Source organism: Setaria italica, chromosome VII (genome assembly GCF_000263155.2).
Source record: "Setaria italica strain Yugu1 chromosome VII, Setaria_italica_v2.0, whole genome shotgun sequence".
Taxonomy (NCBI): Eukaryota; Viridiplantae; Streptophyta; class Magnoliopsida; order Poales; family Poaceae; genus Setaria; species Setaria italica.
This window is the reverse complement of record NC_028456.1, coordinates 32,719,507-32,741,346: the sequence shown is the minus strand read 5'-3', so window position 1 is coordinate 32,741,346 and position 21,840 is coordinate 32,719,507. Positions and strand designations below refer to the sequence as shown.

Below are 21,840 nucleotides of genomic sequence, written 5' to 3'. Positions count from 1 at the left end.
AGATACGTATCTCGATGTGGATACTGACATTTGATTACACATCAAGATCGATTTATATTATGCAGGGCTTGTGATCTTATTACATATCTTGGACAAGTTGCTGCCGGGACCAGCAGTGACCACAATTTGTCTTCACCCAAAATCCACATGATTGGGATCGGATGGCCTGTATGCTGCAATGAACTCGACCACAATCGCGGGGGCAATTCATCGCCGGCCAGAAAAAGGCGTGGCCCGGTTTTGTAGTCCGAGTACTCCCTGGCTGCTAGAGTTTCTTGCATTGCTTTTTTTTTTTGTCAAAAAAGTACGCGACAGATTATGAGGTGAGATGAGCTAACGACATTACTTGATGAAAGTTCGACCAAATGAGGATAGGTTATATTACATGGACTATAGTACTGAAGTCGTTCTCAGTGATGGAGACATGAAAATGCCTTTTGACGACCTTTTCGTGACTATCAATTTCAGGCCTATGTATGCGGCCAAAAAACCACAAAGGATATTCCATGAGAATAATATTGTTCTGAAAAGCATATTTTGGGTGCGAATTAGTCCTGTTTTTCTCTGTTCTGAAATTTTAGAAACGGATCGAATCGGAATCGAATAACGGTCATGCAACATTCCAATGGTACTCCCTCCGTTCCAAATTATATATCGTTTTGGCTTTTCTACATGCATAAATATTATTATGCATCTGGACATAGGGTATATCTGAGTGCATAACAAAGTCTATGAATTAAGACAAAATCAAAACGACCTATAATTTGGAACGGAGGGAGTACACCTAAAGCGAAAGCGAATCTGTAGAGTGGGGTCGTTTGCACCATGTGAGGGTTCAGGTATGCCTCAAATAAACAGGCAGTCATTTACACCACATTTCTCTAGTGCAAAATTGATATTGAGCATCGATCAAAATGATTTTGTTGCATATTCACCGTCGCATGCGCCGGTCTTTGTCCGACCAGACTTAATTATATTGTGTCTCCATTTAATTTCGTGGCCATGCAAACCATACAGGTCGTTTTTGGGGGAAAAAACTCTTATCACGTGAGTTCACTTCTAAATTCATAAAGTCGAGTACACCTCAGTGTGTGGACGATGCTTCCTTCTCCTCTTGGTCACAAAGGTCCGCGCCCATTTCTGAATTTATAAAGAGATTCAGACTTAATTTCAATTGTCAAAACTGGTCCAACACAATTAACTACTCCCTCTGTCCCAAATTATAGTTCGTTTTATCTTTTCAAGATTTATAGAGTTTGCTTCATGTCCAGATGCATAATAATATCTATGCATCTAGAAAAGCCAAAACGACTTATAATTTGGAACGGAGGGAGTACTAGCCAACAAAATCAATATATGATCTTTGGCGCAGCCCCCAATATAAAAGGTTCGAATGAAAATCCAGTTTGCCAAATAAAAAGTTTTCTATCCATGCATGAGAAGAGAAGAGAAGGTGATGACGTAAGTTTGGGCTGCCGGCGAAGCAATATATATATTTGGGGAGGGATGGGTGTTTGGTGAGATCCAAACACCCTGCACAGTGAGCTCGTTGATCGGAGGCGTGGAAATAAAAATGGCAGCCGGCGGCACACCAGCAAAGCGTCAGCCATGGCGTAGGAGATGACCTCAGCGCGCGATCCATTTGTTCGGTTCGTGAGGAGAAACGATAATGGTATTACGTCCTTGTACTAGATTATACTTAGTATAGTTGATGCTTTCACTTGACGAGGCCGGGGAGATCACGTACGTCGCAGGAAGCTGCAGATTGCGTAGCAAAGGTGATGAGGTTAATTAGTGAGATGGATGTTCCAGTACCATTATGCTATCTACTTCATTCATTCTAAATTGTGAGACGTTTTGATATATTTTTCTATGTATCTAGACATAATATATATCTATAATATATATCTAGGTGCATAGCAAAAATTATAAATCTAAAAATATTAAAACGAGCTACAATTTGGAACGAAGAGAGTATTTAGGAGACCTGACCACCGAAGCATCATTATATTATTAATTGACTAGGCTGAGCAATGTCAACTGCAAATTGAAATCGAATTCAAGGACAGTCTCTACTCACCAATAATCACCTTATTTTACTTGACCTAAGCTCCTTGTTTTCCACTGGTATATAGAACGATGGTGTAAAAATATAATTTTGCGGAACTTGTTTCTTTATATTATATCATTATATCGTTACTTCCTCCGTTCCAAATTGTAGATCGTTTTGATATTTTTAGATGTATAATTTTTGCTGTGCACCTAGATATAGTTTATATCTAGATGCATAATAATATCTATGAATCTAGAAAAGCTAAAACGACCTACAATTTTGAATGGAGGGGTAGAAGATAGACATGTTATTATCTGATTGAGCGACACGACGGGAGGAGGACAATTTGCTTAGATTATGCGCCAACTCTCGAGTCACCCGATTGATGGACACGTTCTACACATGGGAGGGTATCGTGCCCTCCCATTGAATGATTATCGATTTCTTTGACACGTTTTACACATGAGAGGGAATCGTGCCCTCAAATATTTGTAATTGTAGCAACATTTTCTCAACCCGGTGATGGTGTGAAAACCATCCAGAGATTCAAACCCAAAAATTTTCAGGCCCTTTTGAATTCGTAATATTTCAATATATTTTATTTCAGTGCAAGGAGTAGGATCTAATCACCGTGAAACAAGCTTAATTTCTTTCTAGACTGTAGTCTGTCCTAGAAAGCTGCTAACCCACGTAAAAAACAAAAAATACGTTAAGAAGTCGCAACTCGCTGGCCCAGTAAGAAGTCACAAAGCCCTATGGTTTGCTACTGGGCCGGACCAATCTCTTTGCATCCACTCTCGCTCGCTCGCTCGCGGCCATGGCGAACCCCCGCGGTGCGCCGCCTCTCCTCCACCCCCGCCTCCGGCGGCACCTGCGCTCGCCGATCTCGCGCTGCGCCTGCCTGCTCCTCGCCTTTGCCGCTCTCCTCCTCCTCTCCGCCCTGCGCCAGGTCGCGCGGGTCGACTTCCCCCACCCCGACGCACCCCGCCAGGCCCGTTTCGTGATCCCTTCCTCTCCGGTTTCGTTACTGCTAGCTTGTTGCTTGCTGCGGTTTCACCCCACGAATTGGAGCGTTAGGAGTTGGTTCTTGGTGCAATGGGGTTGCTGAATGCCCGAATTTGCCTTGTTTGTGCTCTTCCGATACACAAGTTAATCTCATTTCTTTTGGTATGTGGTCCTGTGGACATGTCTCTAGCCCAAATCCCCCCGGTTATTGATGGAACATCTGACTATGCAATGTAGCATAGCTACGGACCTTCCTCAAATTATAATAGCTTGTTGCTTGGCGGTTTCACCGCATGGATTGGTGCGTTAGGCTTAGGTTCTTGGCGCAATGCGCTTACTGAATGCCTGAATTTGCATTTTGTCTCATGTTGGCACTCAAAGTTAATCTCATTTCTTTTGATCCGTGGACATGTCTCTAGCACAAATTTCTCCTGGTTGTCAATAGACCACCTGACTAGTGACTATGCAATGTAACATAGCTATGGGCCTTCCTGAAACTTATACTAGCTGCAGGCTAAATTGTTAGTGTTCTTCAAACAAAAGATTGGAGCCATAGGGAGCAAATTGTTCCTGAAATTAATACCAGTATAAAACTAGTTGTAGGAGATGCGGATAGAGCAAGGTTGATCATCCACAGCAACTTGAGGCTAAGCGTAGGCCACCTGGATCGTTTTTGCTAATTGAAAGTCAAATATTGTATATAGGGAAAGCAGAAATGTTAAGCTTGGCTTGATCAAAAGTTTGACGATTGATTTTGACACCTTTATTTTGGATGATCAAGTTGGATACCAGATGAATACGGTGTTCTTAAATGATCTCTTTGTGCTAATAATATTTTTTATGCACCAGCATGGGCACTAGAAGACTCACAGACTATAAGTAGAGGCTTATATATATTTGGATGTTAGACACCTAAACTTACTTTGCATGATTGCCATCCCTGTGAAACAAAACTGATATTTGTAGATTGATTCATGGTGGGTATCGAGAGCAGTACTCTTACAAACTCAAGTGTCGTTGTTGAACCAAAGAAATGATTGATCTTCAGGTGTCAAGCGAGCAGCTTTGGGCATCTATTGGCTACGGTTATGATGCTTGTGTTACACCAACCTCTAGATATAAGGGTAAGTTTTTTCATTTTTGCGCTACCTTTTTCTTAAATGAACTCAAACTTGTGACGGTTCAGAATAAAAAAAAGTAAAGTCAACCATTTATTTTCATTGTACTAAGATGGAATGCTCATGTTGTCTGTGACATCAAATGTTCTTTGTGTTGACATCAGCTTCATGTTTATGCTTCATGCTCCCGATTTCTTCCTTCTCTCATTTTCTGAAATGATTATAAATTCTTTGTTTGTTTTAATGTTTTTCAATCTCCCTGTAAGTTAGTAAAATGAAAGCATGGTTTGAAGATTTCCTACTTTCTTAATATTTACCTTATTTGGACTAGGAACATGGGAGCTACATAACAATGACCAAGTTTAACTCATCTTGTAATTGTTCATCCTTTCACAGTCACATATCAAAACTAGTAACTCATCTTTTCATCTTTCTTGTTTTATATATATGCAACCTGATATAGGAACAGTACTCATGCAAAAATGATACACATATGCGCATATTTGGTATTGTGATAACAATTATGTCATTGTTTTTATTTTGTTGATGACTCTGACTATGCTTTACGTTAACAGTTCCAGGCAAGTCAGATCGCTATATGACTGTCAGAAGTAATGGAGGACTCAACCAAATGCGCACTGGAGTAAGTCGAGCTCACCAAAATTTAACATTGGGCCTCATTTTTGTCTATCTTATGTCAGCATGCTTTCACATCTACAATTATATACCTGTTCTTGTTCAAAGAATAGCCTCGAGTTTTTTTCCTGGTGTCTTCTGATTAATCTGTGCTGTTATATTTGTCACAGTTATTATTACGTTATTCATAATTTCTGTATATAATTTCCATATGATTATGGTTTTCTATGTTTAATTGGAGCCTAACCTTCCCTCTACAGATCTGTGATATGGTTGCAGTTGCCCGTTTGGTGAATGCAACACTTGTTGTCCCTCAGTTAGATAAGCGATCATTCTGGCAAGATACCAGGTAATTGTGTTAGGTTATTGTCACATATTCTGTCTGATTACCTCTTAATTTTTTGTTTAACAACTTGCATGCTGTCTACAGTACATTTAAAGATATCTTTGATCAGCCTCATTTTATTAAAGCTCTGGAAGGAGATGTCCACATTGTGGATGACTTGCCTGAAAGCTTGGAATCTGCTCCAAGAACCCGGAAACACTTTACCTCATGGTCTGGTGCAAGTTATTATGAGGAAGTGAAAGAGCTCTGGAAGAATCAGAAGGTAGTTCTCCAATTAAATTTCACAGTTGATTCCCTTAGTACTTGTGCATAAAAACTATTGCTTTTGCTTTGAAATAAACAGTGAGCTTTCTATTCAATTAAACTATCCATACTAGTTTTTCATATGTTGAGCTGATATGATCTGATATGGTGGGATTACTTGCCAAATAGGTGAGGACATAGGCGGCTTGTCTAGGGATATAATATATATTGAGGGAGGAGTATGGGAGGTAGAGTAAAGGAAAGGGAGTATTGGAATCCTTAAGCGGTTAAGCCTCTGGAACTCCTCCCTCATCTGCCTCTTTGCATGGTTTCGCTAACCTCCCTCGTGTCCTCATCCCTCATTTCCTTCCATTGTGCTGCCTTCCCTACTCCCATGTCTCTTCATTTGCCTTGCAACAAGTTAGCTACTAGTCATTCCTACAGTTAATTGTTGGTCAAAACATGAATGGTTACCTAGCAGCCGTATCCGGTCTGCAGTGTAGCCAGTGGCTCCAATCTACTGGTGCTAGCAACTGGACATTCAACGACAATGGTTGTCACTCTTTTACTTCTGCAAACTAAGAAGCCCTCATCTGTGCTAATGTAAAAGTACTATTTTTACCTGGATCTGAAGTCTGAAACTCACTATATGATCGCACTCTCACACCTCACTATGTCTTGCAGGTAGTTCACATCCCGAAATCTGACTCACGACTTGCTAACAATGGTCTTCCAATTGATATCCAGAGATTGAGATGCCGCTGTCTTTACCAAGCACTGCGTTTTTTGGATCCAATTGAGGACCTAGGAAAGGCATGAATAACTCTTAATAAACTGTACATTTCTTTAACTCAGAATATACAGTCCTTAATTTGCAGTTGGAGATTTATGGTAGTCTCTAAACTAGGTTCTGAGCCAACATAACACTTACACAACAGAAGCTGGTGGATCGTCTTAGGTCTCACGGAAAATTCATCGCTCTTCATCTACGATATGAAAAGGATATGCTAGCATTTACGGGATGCACTTATGGTCTGAGTGATTCAGAAGCAAATGAGTTGAGAATTATGAGGTATGCACTTCCAAAGCAATCCATCAATTCTGTTTCTACATGCTGGTTATATTTAATTTGCTTTATCTTCTCAATAGGGAGAGAACAAGCCACTGGAAACTGAAGGATATAAACTCAACTGAACAGAGATCTGAAGGCAACTGTCCACTGACTCCAAATGAGGTGGGCATTTTTCTGCGCGCTATGGGCTATCCTGAATCCACATGGATCTATCTTGCAGCAGGTGAAATTTATGGTGGTGATAAATATATATCAAAATTGAGATCATACTTCCCAAATTTGGTTAGCAAGGTAGCTACACTTTGCCCATTTTGTTGATTGTATTGGCCACTTCCTAGCCATGCTACTAAACTTACATCTTACAGGAGATGCTAGCGACAAAAGAAGAGCTTGAGAAATTCAGTAATCATGCTTCTCAAGTTGCAGCCCTTGATTACATAATTTCAGTTGAAAGTGATGTGTTTGTTCCATCACACTCTGGCAATATGGCAAAAGCTGTAGAAGGCCATCGGAGATTTCTGGGGCATCGCAAAACTATTACTCCTGATAGGTAAAGGCGAGGCCTTTCTCCCCCTGAAAGCCTGTTTTCCTTATCCAATCTTGCTACTTCCCTGATTTCTGACTTTGCATAATTTATGATTTTCTTCCAAAACAAGTCTTTCATGTAAACAAGCGCACTGATATTGTCATATTGAAAATATTTCTTATTTTTCCGTACACATCTGCACATGTGGGTCTTTTGGTTGTATTCTATCATTTTACTTGCATTTTTTTTCTTGATATTCTGGTATATCAATCTTGGCCATGTATCTAAGTGCGTGTTAGTTCGTTTTCAACATTAATCTATTTAATCTGCAGGAGAGGATTGGTGGAACTCTTTGATTTACTGGAAAAAGGGGAACTCATGGAAGGTCCAAAGCTATCCTCAGTTGTTACTGACATGCATAAATACAGGTGATTTTATTTATTTATATTCCAAATAGTCATATGTGCAGTACTTTCTTTCTGCAATTCAAAGATTACACTAATAATGCATTTCTGTGTTTGCAGACAAGGGGCTCCAAGGAAAAGATATGGCTCCTTGCCAGGAAGCAAGGGCAGAGCACGACTTAGGACTGAGGAATCTTTTTATGAAAACCCATTTCCTGAGTGCATCTGTCTGACTGGGAAGCATTGATGTTCTGCTGATGTATAGGTATGCATAATGCATATATCGGTTATTACACAGTATGATACTGTTTGTTAGCTTTGAGACACAATGCTTTTGATTAAAGTGTATTGTCCAAACCTTAGCACCTCAAAGAATCTTTCTGAATGAGCCGTCATCTTCTCTCCATTGCAGAGTTGTATAATGGCACCGTTCACTCGCATTGGAAGTGAACTAGTGCTTCTTTTTGGCCATTGGAGCTCTACTGACTTTCAAACTAAACGGATACTCTATGACATGAGGCAGTGAAGGATGCCTTCCTTCCAGTGATCAGCATCCAGTGACCTTGTTGGCCCAGATGGACTGGCCCCCATAACCAAGCAACTGTACATGAATGGGTTCGTTCCCACAAAATCGAGAGATTTGATGTTTAGGTTGTAGGCATGAAAGTTTCAAACAACACACGTAACGTATGCATTTGCAAGGATCTGTAGCCCTGGAGGCATTATCAGAAAAATTCTGTAGTGACAAGCATCTGGCATTTAAAGAACAAGTTTACACATACTGTTTAACTGCTTCAGCTTTCTAGTTTTTAGTGATAATCGAAGCTGATGCTCACTTTGCCTCTCTAAATAGTAGCATCCCTCATGTCCTCTAATCATATTAACAAAAGACAGGCACTGTAAAAAGAAGTAGTTGAAACCCTACACGACTCGAAATGATTCTGCTATTTGTTTCAGATCCTTGTAATGCCTCTTCCATTGCAGACCTGAAAAAAATTCACGGCCGTTGTTCAGGATTGCAAAGTTCCAATAAGTATCATACGTTTCTGAGATTAAAAACAAAGCTTTTACCGTTTGCAGTTACGCTGAACAGGTAGAGTCTGTTCCCAGCTGCAGTGGCTGTAATGAACACATGGGGCGGCTCCAGCTCAAACTGGTAGTAAGTTCTTCCTGAATGCTCTGCTGTCGCTGAGGACAAGACCTTCCCTTCTACATTCTCTCCGATGACCTCTGGGCCGAAGGCACTGATCACTTTGTCAGGGTTGCCGATCTTCTCGATGGTCGCATCATCAAGATCATCTGTGGGACAGAATTACCAGTGATGACCATGTTTTCATCCTGAGAATATCTTGCAGTATGGCATCTAGTTCAGAAGGAGACCTCACCTGCAAATCTGCGAACTGGAGCTACGACGACGAACAACCGGCCCTCCTTTGGGTTTGCAAAGCGCAGGTCGATCTCTGTGCCACCGAGATCAGCAATTGACACAGGGACCTGGATTGGAGCCATGGTAACACAGCACAAATTTCGGATCCGAAATCAGAAATAAGTGACCGTTACGTGAAACTGAAGTTCTGTCAGTAGCTTCAGGTCTTAGTCTTACCTCGTCCCAGCCCTCAGGAACTTTGAAGCTGTAGGGGATGATGGGGCTCCAGCCGACTCCATGGCCGCCGGACTTGTCATCTGGCCTACGGTATGTTCTCCAGCCTGTCTGAACAATCAGCATCATGAAAACATTTTAACAGTATTTCTGTCTGAACTTCTATTGTAGTTTGGTTTCTCCAGAGGAAGAATCACACACTGGCGCATTTAGATGAAGCACTTTCAGAGCATTTGTTTGTCTCAAACTCTAAAATCTGAAGTACTCATATAGACCCAAAATAAATCAACCAAGTTCAATCACAAATGAATAAAAGAGAAGAATTTACCATTCTCATCAGGTTCTGATAAGCCTGGGATCCTCCCTGCCAGCAGGCCCTGAGTGGCGGCCAGGCCATGGCCTGCAAACCCAAGCACTGAAGCTCCACAGGCAGCTGCAGCTGCAGAAATCAATGAACGCCTCCTCCCCATCATTTCTACTCCCTCCTCCTCACGCGACACTGAAAGGGCTGGCTCATTGCTGCACCTCACAGCCGCCGCCGCCCTGCTCTTGGTGAGGGGAGAAGGTTTGGTGAGGAACAGGGAGGAGCTCGGCGAGAACAGCACTGTCGTGCTGCTCATCTCTGCGAGGTGTGTGTGTATGTGTGAGACCTCTGTGATTGTTCCTTGATCTGCCTCTGTGGTTGTTCTTGGTGGATGGCCTAAACTTCTGGTGTCGCCTGGAGCGATTTCTTTTGTGTTCAGTTGCTGATTCGTGCTCCGTAGGCTATTTTGGACCACAAGGGGATGGGTGGACAGGATGGCTTCAGAGTTGGACAAAAACTCCTCGATCACCTAGATTGTTTGACAGTTTGAGTGTCCGCTCTTCACTTTCCCCCTTTATTCTGGATATGACCTGAGCAGAAATAAAAATTCACACCACCCTTAAAAACGAAATAAAACTCCAGAAAAGCATGATGTCTTCTTATTTTTGGTACTATTCCTCATCACTATGTTCGTGTGTTCGACGCGGGCGGTTTGGGTTGAAGAAACGACTTTTGATTTTTCTGTAGTTTTAAAGTAAAAGTTAAACATGCCAAATGAAAAGAAGAGATGGTTATTGTGGTGCATCGTAAAACATGTGTGAGACTTGGTGTCGTAGACAAGGAATATGTTCTTGGCCCCCAAGCAACATCTCTTGTGCCAGAATTTTGAACCACTAGTTTTGGACATATGTATGAAAGCTAGGCTCAGTATACACACCACGTATAATCTAACAAGTGGTCACTCAGAAAAATGGAAGAAGAAAAATGCAGAACTTCTAGAACTGTCCGGTAGGTTTAACCTGTTGGACCTATTAGTTGTATTTACTAGTGGACTAGTAATAGAGAGCCAAGTATTGTTAACTCATATAAAAGAAAATAAGGAAGAACTTAATTAAATTGTATTGTTAACTCATATAATGATATACCGAATATGTTGCTAAAAATAAAGTAAGGTGCCAAGTATCTGAAAACTAGCATACTATAATACTGAAAATTCAATAGATAGGCAACACAACAATGTCAACTAATGGCCCTTTGACGATGTTGCTAACGTGGCTACATCATCCATTTACGCATATGAACCAGTTACTACTTATAAGCTGAAGTAGTCTACATGTGTACCATCAGATTCAATACAAGTTTGATTAGTTTGTTCTTTTTAAAGAATTAAAAATAAAGTTTAGTTTAGTTGCTATTGCCTTCTTTCGTTTAGTTGTGCCATGTGTCATGTGTGGCACAACCAGCAGAACTATCTGTTACTGATTTCTCCAAGATTACCATACTATATTCCATTTGCCATTTAGCATATTGGTAACCTTTTAGTCACAGCAAAATAACACACAGAGAACTTTTTCAGGACTCATGATTTGGGATGCATTTCCTGCACATAACTATTTACTGAAAAATTCACCTCAGTTAACTTGGTTTGGCTCGTACAACTTTTAATTGTCTTATAATATTATGTTGGCAAACCCAAACGCTCTGTAAAGTTTTGTTTATTGTTACAATAGCAAGTTTCTATATATGAAAAAGAACCAAGTCAGGGTCAACTCCTGTTGGAATGTTGACAACCTGCTGACTAATATCTGGTAAGGAGAGTGCAATTTTCTTGGCACCCTCTAAGTAGCTCTCAAACTTGTGACTTCCCCCATGTTTCTTCTCCAGTTTATCTGCAACCTTTGACTCGCCAAGAGCAGTGTGAAGAGCCAGCTCCTCCTTCATGATGTGGTACTTGATCGCCTGCTTTCGGAATGTCCAGTCACCGGAGATCCAGTCAAATTTGTAAAGAGAAAGGAAGCGGTGACCATACGACGCGATAAACTCAATTGCCGCAAGTATGAATTTGAACTCCTCCTTGGACAGGTAGTAAGAAAAGCTCAGCCTAGTCCATCCAGGCTTCAGTCCACTATACCCCTGAAAAAATGTCAACAGTACCATTAGCACACAGTATTTCCTGACAGTTAAGCACTAGTAGAGAATTGGGCTTTAGTCCCGGTTGGTAGGATGCAAATATCCCGAAAATCCATCCGGGATAAACCAACCGGGACAAGGGGGGGTCTTTTATCCCGGGTCACTCAACCGGGACAAAAGACCCCCTTTTATCCCAGTTGGTAATACCAACCGGGATAAAACGGGTCACCACGGCCGGCGGTGCAAAAAAAAAAAATCCCAAGCTCCCAGAAGGCCCCCCACACGCGCACGCCGCAAGCCGCAAGTCACGCGATTTTTCACACGAAATATGCACGCGCGGTTCGTGGGATTCGAACCCACAACCTCCAGCCTCGCGCGTAGCTTCCTTGCCATCCCACCTACACACCACATCTAACTATGGAGGGGATGCTATCATTTTGTATTAACTCGTGGGGGACCCTTTTATCCCGGTTGGTATTACAAACCGGGATAAAAGGATTCGAGGATTTAATCCTCTTCCAGTCACCTTCCAGTCACCTCGTTGGGGACCCTTTTATCCCGGTTTGAAACACCAACCGGGATAAAAGGCCCCCTTTTATCCTGGTTGGTATTACAAACCGGGATAAAAGGCTCTTGATCCTTTTATCCCGGTTGGTGTTACCAACCGGGATAAAAGGGGGGGTCTTTTATCCCGGTTGGTGTTTCAAACCGGGATAAAAGGCTCTCAGAATCTTTTTTTCCCACTAGCCTTTGCAACCGGGATAAAAGGTCCCGGTTGGTGAGGCCCCCACCAGTGACCGAGTTTTAGTCTCGGTTGGTGAACCTTTTGTCCCGGGCCAACTTTAAACCGGGACAAAAGGGGACGCATGGAAAGCCAATTCTCTACTAGTGAAGGTAGCATGAGTTTAATCCTGGGACAATTATTCAATCATACCTCAATAATGGCGGACCGAATGCGAAGGGAGAGTTCATTCTCTATTTTGAGCAATGTGCGGCCATAGGGCCATGCGCATGCGCAGCCTCCCCTCGCTTGGATGCCAAAAAGATCATTCAGCAACCTTGTGACAAAACGCCCATGGAGAGGGAGACGCTTGCGTCTCACATCCCTAAAGTGACTGTAGCAACCTTGCTCATCGGCCTTCTCAAACTTTGAATTGGACACTGGAGGAGGGTAGATGAGGAAGGAGAAGATCGATAGGCGTTCTACGTTAGTGTTGCCTACCATGCACCCTTACATTTGGGTTGCTGACAAGCCTTCTCATGGCTATCTCGGAGTACACTCGCTCTCGAAGGCTCATGGTGTCATACCCAATGTACTCGTTGACCCAAAATGCGAGCGATGCGCGGATCTTTTGGATGATTTGTGGAGTACCAGCATCTTCTCGCTCCTCTATGTCATCATAGTACACTGTATCCTACATGCCATGCAACAAAATTTGATAAAGTTTGAGAAACATGAACTGAGGTACCAGTAGGTGTGCGGCCATTTTGCTGCTGTTGAGTGCTCACCTCTTCACTGAAACCATTGATGTAGGCCACCGTGCCACCACCGCAGGTTGGAGGAGGCCGGGAGTTGAGCCGGTACAGCGCTTTGTTCATCAGAAGGATGCCTGGCGTGCCGGGGCCACCGACGAATTTGTGGGGGCTCAAGAAGACTGCATCGTAGCCATCAATTTCGCCAGATTTCATGTCAATTTTCACATATGGGCCACTGCAGAAAGGCACTGTTAGAACTGATGCAGAAAGGCACTGTTAGAAAGGCACTGCAGAAAGGCACTGTTAGAACTGTTAGAAAGGCACTGTCAATTTTCACATATGGGCCACCGCAGAGTTTCTGACAAAGTTCAAGTTAAGAAATTTCAATGTAGGACTAGATCACTAGAAACAAAGAGTTCTTAGCCCTTGTTTAGTTCACCCCCAACTCCCAATTTTAGCACTATGCAAAAAGAAGATTCCCCATCACATCAAACTTGCGGTACATGCATGGAGTACTAAATGTAGATAAAATTAAAAACTAATTGTACAGTTTTGTTGTACTTTGCAAGACGAATCTTTTGAGCCTAATTAGTCAATATTTGGACAATAATTCACAAATACAAATGAAACGCTACAGTGAGCTACAGTGCTAGCACAGTAATTTGGGCACTCCAAATTTTAGCAAATAATGTTAGGTCCTCACAGTCAAAGTCAATTTTTTTATCTGGCAAAATGAGTTCTTTGGAAAATAGAGCTCCACGTAATTCAGCTTACTTCAACACGGAAACAAGATACACAAGTCAACATACGCGTGCTGTCATATTCAATAGAAAGAGAGATATGAGTCAAGTGTATTCAAGTTGTTCTGTTGCAACATTCATGTTTACTTGTCAGCTATGCAAACAGCAAGTTAAAAAATGCTAAAATTAACCTGATGAAAGTCAAAAGTTCATTGTAGCTTATCACAAGTTAATTATTTTCCATAATATGAAATTACATATAGTCCCTCGCTTCATTTCCCATAATAGAGTTTACTTGTAGTGTTAATGGCGCCGGCAATGGCTTGTTACTTGTAGTGTGTGTGGCTTGAAGGCTTTGCATGGGCACACGTATGAGAGTTGCACTGCACATGAGAGTTGAAAAACATCAACACACATGGGGAAGAAGAGGAGGAGGAACAGGAAATGGGAATGAGGAGGAAGAACGAAGGACTTCAGGAATCAGGAGTACGTGGTTGATGATGGAGTGGTTTAATTTAATGCCAGGTCAAGGCCATTGCTCGCTTGTGGCGACCAAATGCTCATTCATTAATTTCAGTGGAGATCCATTGGTAATTACCTCTAGACCTTCGTCTTGCATCAGATTGGACTTTGCTGAAACACATTTCATTTCAATTTTTTCAAATCATTCAAAGTGTCTTGCATGGCCAGGCAGCGTACGTTCACATCACAAACCTGATGGATATGCATGCCACCTAGCTACGCGTGAATAAACAGTACATGTATTTCAACTCGCACAATAAAAATCTCAGAGTACGGCCATGAAGGATACATCCCGCGTTGGTCATTTGTCAAGTCCTGCAGGTTTTTGGTCAAATTCATTCCTGCGGCAAAGAATTCAACTTACATCATTTTGTAGTGTTGGGGATATGATACGCCATGTGTGGAAGTCTTCATGTACATGTGATTGCTTACTTTCAATAACTAACGCATTTTATGTGATTTCGTACATTCAGTTTAAAAGGTCCATGCAAAAGAGCATTGTAATTAAGGCCCCCCCCCATCAAATATCCACAGCCGGTGAAAACGCCTTTAGTACCGGTTCGTAACCCCCTTTAGCACCTGTTGTGCAACCGGTATTGCTATTTAGGTACTGAAGGGGGTCTTTAGTACCGGCTCAAATAACCGGTACTAAAGGGGGCCTTTAGTATCGGTTGGTGATGCCAACCATTACTAAATTGGCTGCCACGTTGCGCATGGTAAAGGCTAATTTAGTACCGGTTAGTATAAACAACAGGTACTAAAGGTCTTTTATTCCTATTTTCTTTCTTATTTTCTTTTCTATTTCTTTATTCTATATTAGTATTTCGTATTTGTTTCCTTTACGAATATATATAAAGTTGTATTTATCTATAATATTACATTTGAGATAATATTATACATATATAAACATATTGTGCATACACATATATGAATAATATTACATTGCATTAACTTTCCAAGTTCAACATTCTGGATCAACTATTCTGAACCCGAGTCCATACGGTGATGGGACCTACAAAGCCATGGATGAATACACATACGTAGTATCTGCATAAATTATTCCTCGGATTCTGTCTCAAGCACTATATATATATATATATATATATATATATATATATATATATATATATATATATATATATCACGAGATGTGGAAATTCAACACACACCGGGAATTCAGGGTTGAAATCAAATTCCTCCTTGAATTCACCTGCATGATGTTGACGGAAGCGAGCCCATGCTTTGTTAAGAATGTCTATGAGATTTTTTTTATTAATTTCTTGATCTTCCTCAAATAGTCCATATATAGACCGTGCTTTGATCAACTGCGATAACAAGGAGTATCCAGTGGGAGCTGTACATATATGCATAGCCAAAGCTGGCTAGTCTTATATTTATCTACTAGTTCGAAAAAGAAAAGAGATGGCAAACATGCTCACTTGAAGTTGTATGGTAGAAGTATGTACTTCTTGTATTGTTGGTTTTCTAGGAACTTATATATGTTCTTCAAGGTTTGATTTGGTCTATCTCCGATGTCATAGTATCCTTTCCTCCGGCAAGTTTGAATCTCCATCCTGCATGATACAAAATCGAATAGGAGTTAAGACATCGTGCAATAACTAGAGCGGGGATTTTGAAGTTATAACAAATTAAAGACTTACATAACTCAGGAACTGATGAGTGACTTGTCAAGTGCGTCTTGATTGTAAAGGAAATAGAGTTCCTCTAGCGGCACATTTATAATGTCTTTCCCACGGAAATAATATTGATCTCCAATCCGAACTTCGAGCATAAACCGTTGGTTGAAGCCTCCATGTACTATTAGTGCAATTTGTACATCTTCGTTGGAAGACGGTCCACCAACTGCGGCCACACAAGCGGTTTCCCTAACTCAAATTTCCATTTAGCAGCCCCAGGGTGTTTTGGGATGTGATCCTCCCCTCGAACGAAGTTGAGCTGAGGTGAGATTTGTATCTTTGGCAAATAAAACCAGGTTCTTATCAAATTCTGAAAGCACCTGGAGCGGGGCAATCGATTGGTTGGATTGGGTTCCGAGCTGTGGAATACTTAGACCCACTTTTCTTCTTCTTCTAAAAAACCTTTTTTATTGAGCGGTCGTAGTTAGATAGCGGTGCTTTCTCTGCCTTTTTCTCCATGCTTCTAATAAAAGCTCATAATTTAACCTTATCAATTGGTGGATCTTTTCTTCACAGGAGGCGAAGTGAGCTTTAATTGAGTATCCACTACTGCGTGGAGTTCCGTATCAGTCATATCATAAGGTTTCTTGGGCTCCGGTTGCTTTTCCTTCAGCTTATTCTGCTTCAGCTTATTCTGCTTCTTCTTCGTAGCCGCAGTAGGTAGAACTGAAGGCGTCTTTCGCCATGTAGCTTTGCTCATAATAGGAGGAGGTGGACTCATGCTAGGATCCATGTCAGCTGGTGGACTCATGCTAGGATCCTTGTCTAGTAGTGGAGAGGGTGCTCTGGCAGATGGCGTAGGTGATCTTGCCCTTGAGCCTTGAGGAGATGATCCCAAGGTCGGGGGATTCGGCTGCGTAATCCTTAAGAAGCGCTTGGGCTATAGAATCCAACCATGGATGACTTCTCCTAGATTCTTTTCCCGGTCACCTCCAGGGATCTCCAGTTCCAGGTCATCCCAACCATCAACCACTCGGTCCACCCAACTTTGGCGTAACCACGAGCTGGAATCTCCACGCCATGAATTATTTGGCCTTGTGTCAGTTGTTCAGCCACACCATAAGCCACCACAATGAGCTTGTTTTTCATAGGAGTAACAAGCTCACAAGAGGCTCTCCCAGTGATGTCATCCACAAGGTGGCGTTGGTTGTCCTCAAATATGTCAGAAGATCCTCTAGCTAAGCTTCCGTGCAACTTTCAGTACCGGTTGGGCTCCCAACCGGTACTAAAGGGGGTTATTGGGGGCTCCTGGGGAACTAGCCGTTGGACCTGGTACTAATGCTCACATTAGTACCGGATAAAAACGAACTGGTACTAAAGGCTAAGATTAATGCTCAATTTTCCCGTAGTGATCCCTATTTCATTTCCCCCTTTGAACCGGAATTTTCCAAACTATAAACTACATATTGCTCTTATTACCTTGCACATACTATATCTAGATATATAGTAAAAGTTATGAATCAAGAAATATTAAAACGATCTATAATTTGGAATAATTTAGAAAGAAGGGAGTATATACCCGAGTTTTATGTTTCACATGCCAGTGCACGAGAACATCAGGGCACGTGAAATGGCGTCTCTTAATTACCCTAGCTTTAGCAACAGGCGCTAGAACACCCTCGCGCCATAGAGGTGAGAGACTTGATTGATGCAATCAGCATGCACCTCCTCCACTATTTATTGGGGTAGCTTCAACTTGTCCTTGTGTAACAAGATTCTATCTCTAATTTCTTGAACTGAACCTCCAATTTTTTCCTAACTCAGCCGATCACGTCCCACATAACACATGGGAAACTCATGTAAACAATACTACCCCTCTAGAAATTGTCGTGAAAACCAACCTGAACATATATACCCTCTGCGGTCAAAACAACAAAAGAAAACCGAACAGATCTCGAAATATGAGTCGGCTCACAAAACCAGGTCATCCGATGAGTGTTGTGCCAGTTCAAAACGCTTGCCTACTTGTTTGCACTTTGCACTCACCAGATGCTTTTGTTCACTACATACTTTTACCTATCTGAAAAGAAACTAGACTAGAATTTAACTTTCTCCTTGTCTCGTATAGATGATTTGGGTTGTGTGTGGTCGCAGAGACCGTTTCTATTATTTTTTTTTAAAAAGAAACTCATATAGATGATTTGGCGTGTGTTGTATTCACCGAACACTTGCAATGGACTTTAAAAACCAGAGCCCCTTTCTCGTTTGCTCGGCGCTACCCTCTTCTCACCAGATAATCCGATCCGGAATGCCTTGTTCTTCGCCAGATGCTACGCCGAACTTGGAATTCCAGAGAAGCTTTTGTCCAATCCCTAGCTAAAGCCATCTACACACCGTATGGTCTGGTGATCAGCCGGCTTGCTGGTTCCATTTTTGCTGGGAAGAACCGCTATTTTTTTTATTCTACACTACTCTACTGACAGTTGATCGAATTATTTGAACTTGTCCTAAAGCGACTACTTGACTAATAAGTCTGATTAAGTCTGCAGCCAGCTGCATACCAGTCGCCTCAACTACTGTCATTTGATATTTTCAGCAGCAAAGGTTCAGAGTCCTGACAAATTGTTGCGTCCTTTTTGACGTTCAATCGATGGGACGGATCGATACATGCACCGACACGATTCTACCCTGAAGGTGAAGCATCGAAACACGAAAGTCAATTGATATTCTGATAAACTTTATATCTCGGCACAAAATAAATGAGAACTGCTATCTATGATATTGCCATTCTGTAACCTTTGTCTTGTCTGCATATACCTACAGGAGTCTAAAAGATGAAGTATTTTTTCACCTTGGAAACCAAAAGTCGTTAGATGGACTAATTAAGTATCGACCTACAGTAGTATATAATAAAGATAAATTTGAAGAAATTCGATTAGTAATATTTGCAACCAAAAAACGTGCGTAGATTTAAAGCCCAGAGAAAATCGGTTCCCCTTGATTAGTTCTTCCTCTCCCTGATAAACACATGCAACGACCTAATTAATTCGCATTGAGGCATTGAAGACTGAACGGAGCTTGTGGTTCCTGTCTGCCAACCGGAACAAAATGACTAACTGTACGCGCTAGTTTTATCAGCATTTTGTTCACATCCACTTTTTTTTCTTTACCATGGTTGCCATTTTTTTTTCCAGAACACGTACAGAAACAAACACTCATAGACGTACATACGTTTGGGGTAAGAACAGAAATAATAGAGCTATAAATCTGTGTTCTCCTAGCTTGTGGTGTTTGGCACATGACTTTACCCTTGTTTTTTTTTCTTCTCCCTTCTTTTTATAAGAAAACTGGACCTTAATTGATGTATACTGATAATTTTACGCTTCCATACAGTAATAAATTTTGAAGACGAAATGGTGAGCATTGACTTAGTAGCTATTTTTTTCAGAAAAAAGAATAGTCTTCAGCCTCTATGATCGCACATAACCATATCAGCTAGATCTAACAATTAGGTTTCGAGTTGACAAAGTAAAAAGGCAACATGCATTGCAGGGGATGAGGTCCAAGCTGATAGTCTCTCAAGATCAACCGGTAGGTCAGCGAGTCAGTCAACCAGCATAGACTATCACCCTGCAGCGGCGCAGCCAATACATTCCCCCGCTGCTGGTTTCTGCATGCTAACCAACGTTCTAGCCAAGAATTAAACGGTTCGAATAATCCATATACAGTTTCATCGGTCAATTTCAGCAGCACTCATCATATGCATTACTGAGTGCTAGGTGCCTGATCTAGAATTCAAGATACTACTGCTCTCGCTGATTAACTTTCCTGCTGTCACGTGTAGTAGAAAACAGAAAATGAATATATTGCTGACCAAATTAGCAAACTACACGCATGTGGGTACTGACTTCTTTTGTCACAAAAACATTCCGCGCATGTGGATCAAGGCTCTGCTTCTCCAAAATTAATTACAAAAGATATGCAAACAAAGAAACATTTGTGTGCCTGGCTTGTCGAAACTTTATTATACTTCTGGCTAGCATGAAGTGCATCTATCTACCTTTAGCAAAGACATATCTTGTGAGTTTTCCATTTGTTTCCCCCACATGAATGTTAAGCATGCAGGCTTTAATTTTCATCAGCCTAATTTTTTAGGTAATAAATGAACTCCTAAGAATTATAGAAAGAAAGGGAACAAAATGAATTTCTTCTATGGAGAAAGCATGTAATTTTAGCAAATGGTATCTCCCGTGAGGGTTTTTTTTAGCAGATATTGTCTACTTGAGACATTAACGAAGTGCACAAGTGTTATCTCAAACAGTTCTAAACGGCTATCTTTAGATGTTTTTTGAGCCATCAAAGATAATTTTGCATAAGGGATAAACCAATTGTCTCACATTCAGATAAAATGCTGTTTGGGATAATTAGTATCGCACATGGAACGAAGGCTAGAACCGTAAGAAACACAACTTTCAAAAATCAACATGTAGATGTTGACAAATTAGAAAAATAAAGGTTTTTTGGATAATTAATCTTGCCCCTACATTGAAGTGAAATTGTATTTTTACCCACATTCTTTTAACTTTGTGATTTTGCCCTTAGCTATTCACAAGTCAATGTAATTTTGCTATTCGTATTTGCGCATTTGCACCTGCTTTGATTGTTGACTAGTAGCATAATCGCATTGACTTGTGAATAGTTGAGGATGAAATCATAAAGTTGAAAACAGGAGCTTCAAATTAATATAGATCCGGATGCCACACGTCGCTAGGAATTAAAATATGGTTCTAATTTTCTTTTCTAAAATACATTGATTTCCGCGTTACAGGACACATCAAAGCACCAGTTGGTCATGAGTCATGACATTCAACTCCACATCATACTTGTTGGTTGCCCACGTGGCTAAATATTATCTTCACGTATTCCATGTCATCGCTAGATATTAGGGCCACTTTCTTGATTGCACATTCAGATTGACTGGATGGCTATGGTGGTTAATTACCTGTTCAGGGAAGGCATTAGTTTGGTTGTGCCACGTGTCGCAGACTAGCAGCATGTACTGCTTTAATATCTTGTTAACTTGAATGCATCTAGCTAGCAAGCTTTCGTACATGATCTCGAGATATTTCATTTGTTCTTCCACATGATTATCGTTGTTATGTACTTGTATTTGATATTAAAGCATCTTTGTCATCTATCGGACCAAATTGGTGGCAATCCTTTTTCTCAGTTGATCAGTCCTGCTGCTCTTTTATGTGCAGTAGTCATCAATCTTATATTATTTAACGGCGATGTTGATTAATTACAAAAGTTGGCGATCATTTGATTTTTGTTGGTGTGGAATTGAACTGCATTCTACAGGTCAAGCATCCTGATGCGTGGCACACATTCTATATTCCAATATGGCAGTAATAAAAAATCCGACTCTGACAAATAATAGTACCTTTTTACAAAGTCTAATTAATAAGTATAAGGCTTTTGCTGGTCATTATTTTCCATTTGCTGCAGTACTACGAAACTATTTTTTTTCCATAGGTTAGGCAAAGCCTAATAAGTCTTATCTGTTGAGTAGTTACGCAACTAAAACTCATTCAAGATAGTTAACTTGCCCTCGAAAAACAAAATTTAAGATAGCTAGCCTTGCAAGTAAGAACCATTACATTGCATGCAGTACATTTTTTCGCGTAAAGAAAAAACATTACATGTATGGCAAGATACCCTCAGTGTTTCGATCATGGTGCTGAGAAAAAAACTAGGGAACAATTTTTACTATCTTGAACAGTATAAAAATTAAATCAATTTATAGATATATTTATCAGACATATACTATGTACTAAATGTTACAAAATTTGATTAATTTGTAGTATCAAGACAGTATGACACGTACAAATACATAAGCGGAAGCCACTTCTGTTTGCCTCCTAATAAATTGTTGATTGGATATAGTTAGAGAAGTAGACATTACTACCACAAAACCACTTGAAATATGTACGAAAAATAGTGCTGTCATATGACTCAAGATTTGGGA

At 40.9% G+C, this 21,840-nt stretch overlaps 2 protein-coding genes and 1 pseudogene across 3 annotated transcripts; 1 reads left to right on the top strand and 2 right to left on the bottom strand.

Annotated features, from left to right (window-relative positions):
* Positions 1-1,506: 1,506 nt before the first annotated feature.
* On the top strand, positions 1,507-8,182 carry LOC101755625 (uncharacterized protein At1g04910). Of its 2 annotated transcripts, none has more exons than XM_012847818.2 (12): positions 1,507-1,778; positions 4,107-4,182; positions 4,752-4,819; positions 5,073-5,161; positions 5,243-5,420; positions 6,086-6,214; positions 6,340-6,473; positions 6,551-6,764; positions 6,839-7,023; positions 7,332-7,427; positions 7,524-7,668; positions 7,816-8,182. In XM_012847818.2, exons 3-11 carry the CDS (start codon positions 4,775-4,777, stop codon positions 7,648-7,650), a joined length of 1,197 nt encoding a protein of 398 aa, XP_012703272.1. In that variant the 5' UTR covers positions 1,507-1,778; positions 4,107-4,182; positions 4,752-4,774; the 3' UTR covers positions 7,651-7,668; positions 7,816-8,182. The 2 variants fall into 2 exon arrangements, with proteins under 2 accessions (XP_012703272.1, XP_012703269.1); XM_012847815.3 differs by lacking the exon at positions 1,507-1,778 and adding an exon at positions 2,361-3,044.
* LOC101756829 (psbP domain-containing protein 4, chloroplastic) lies at positions 8,094-9,689 on the bottom strand. The gene is made up of 5 exons (XM_004977116.4): positions 9,332-9,689; positions 9,007-9,114; positions 8,789-8,897; positions 8,475-8,702; positions 8,094-8,389 (listed from the first exon to the last, which is right to left on the bottom strand). The coding sequence occupies exons 1-5, from the start codon at positions 9,398-9,400 to the stop codon at positions 8,325-8,327; spliced, it is 579 nt and encodes a 192-aa protein (XP_004977173.1). The 5' UTR covers positions 9,401-9,689; the 3' UTR covers positions 8,094-8,324.
* A 1,355-nt stretch (positions 9,690-11,044) lies between these two features.
* On the bottom strand, positions 11,045-16,605 carry LOC101774675 (annotated as a pseudogene).
* Positions 16,606-21,840: the final 5,235 nt, after the last annotated feature.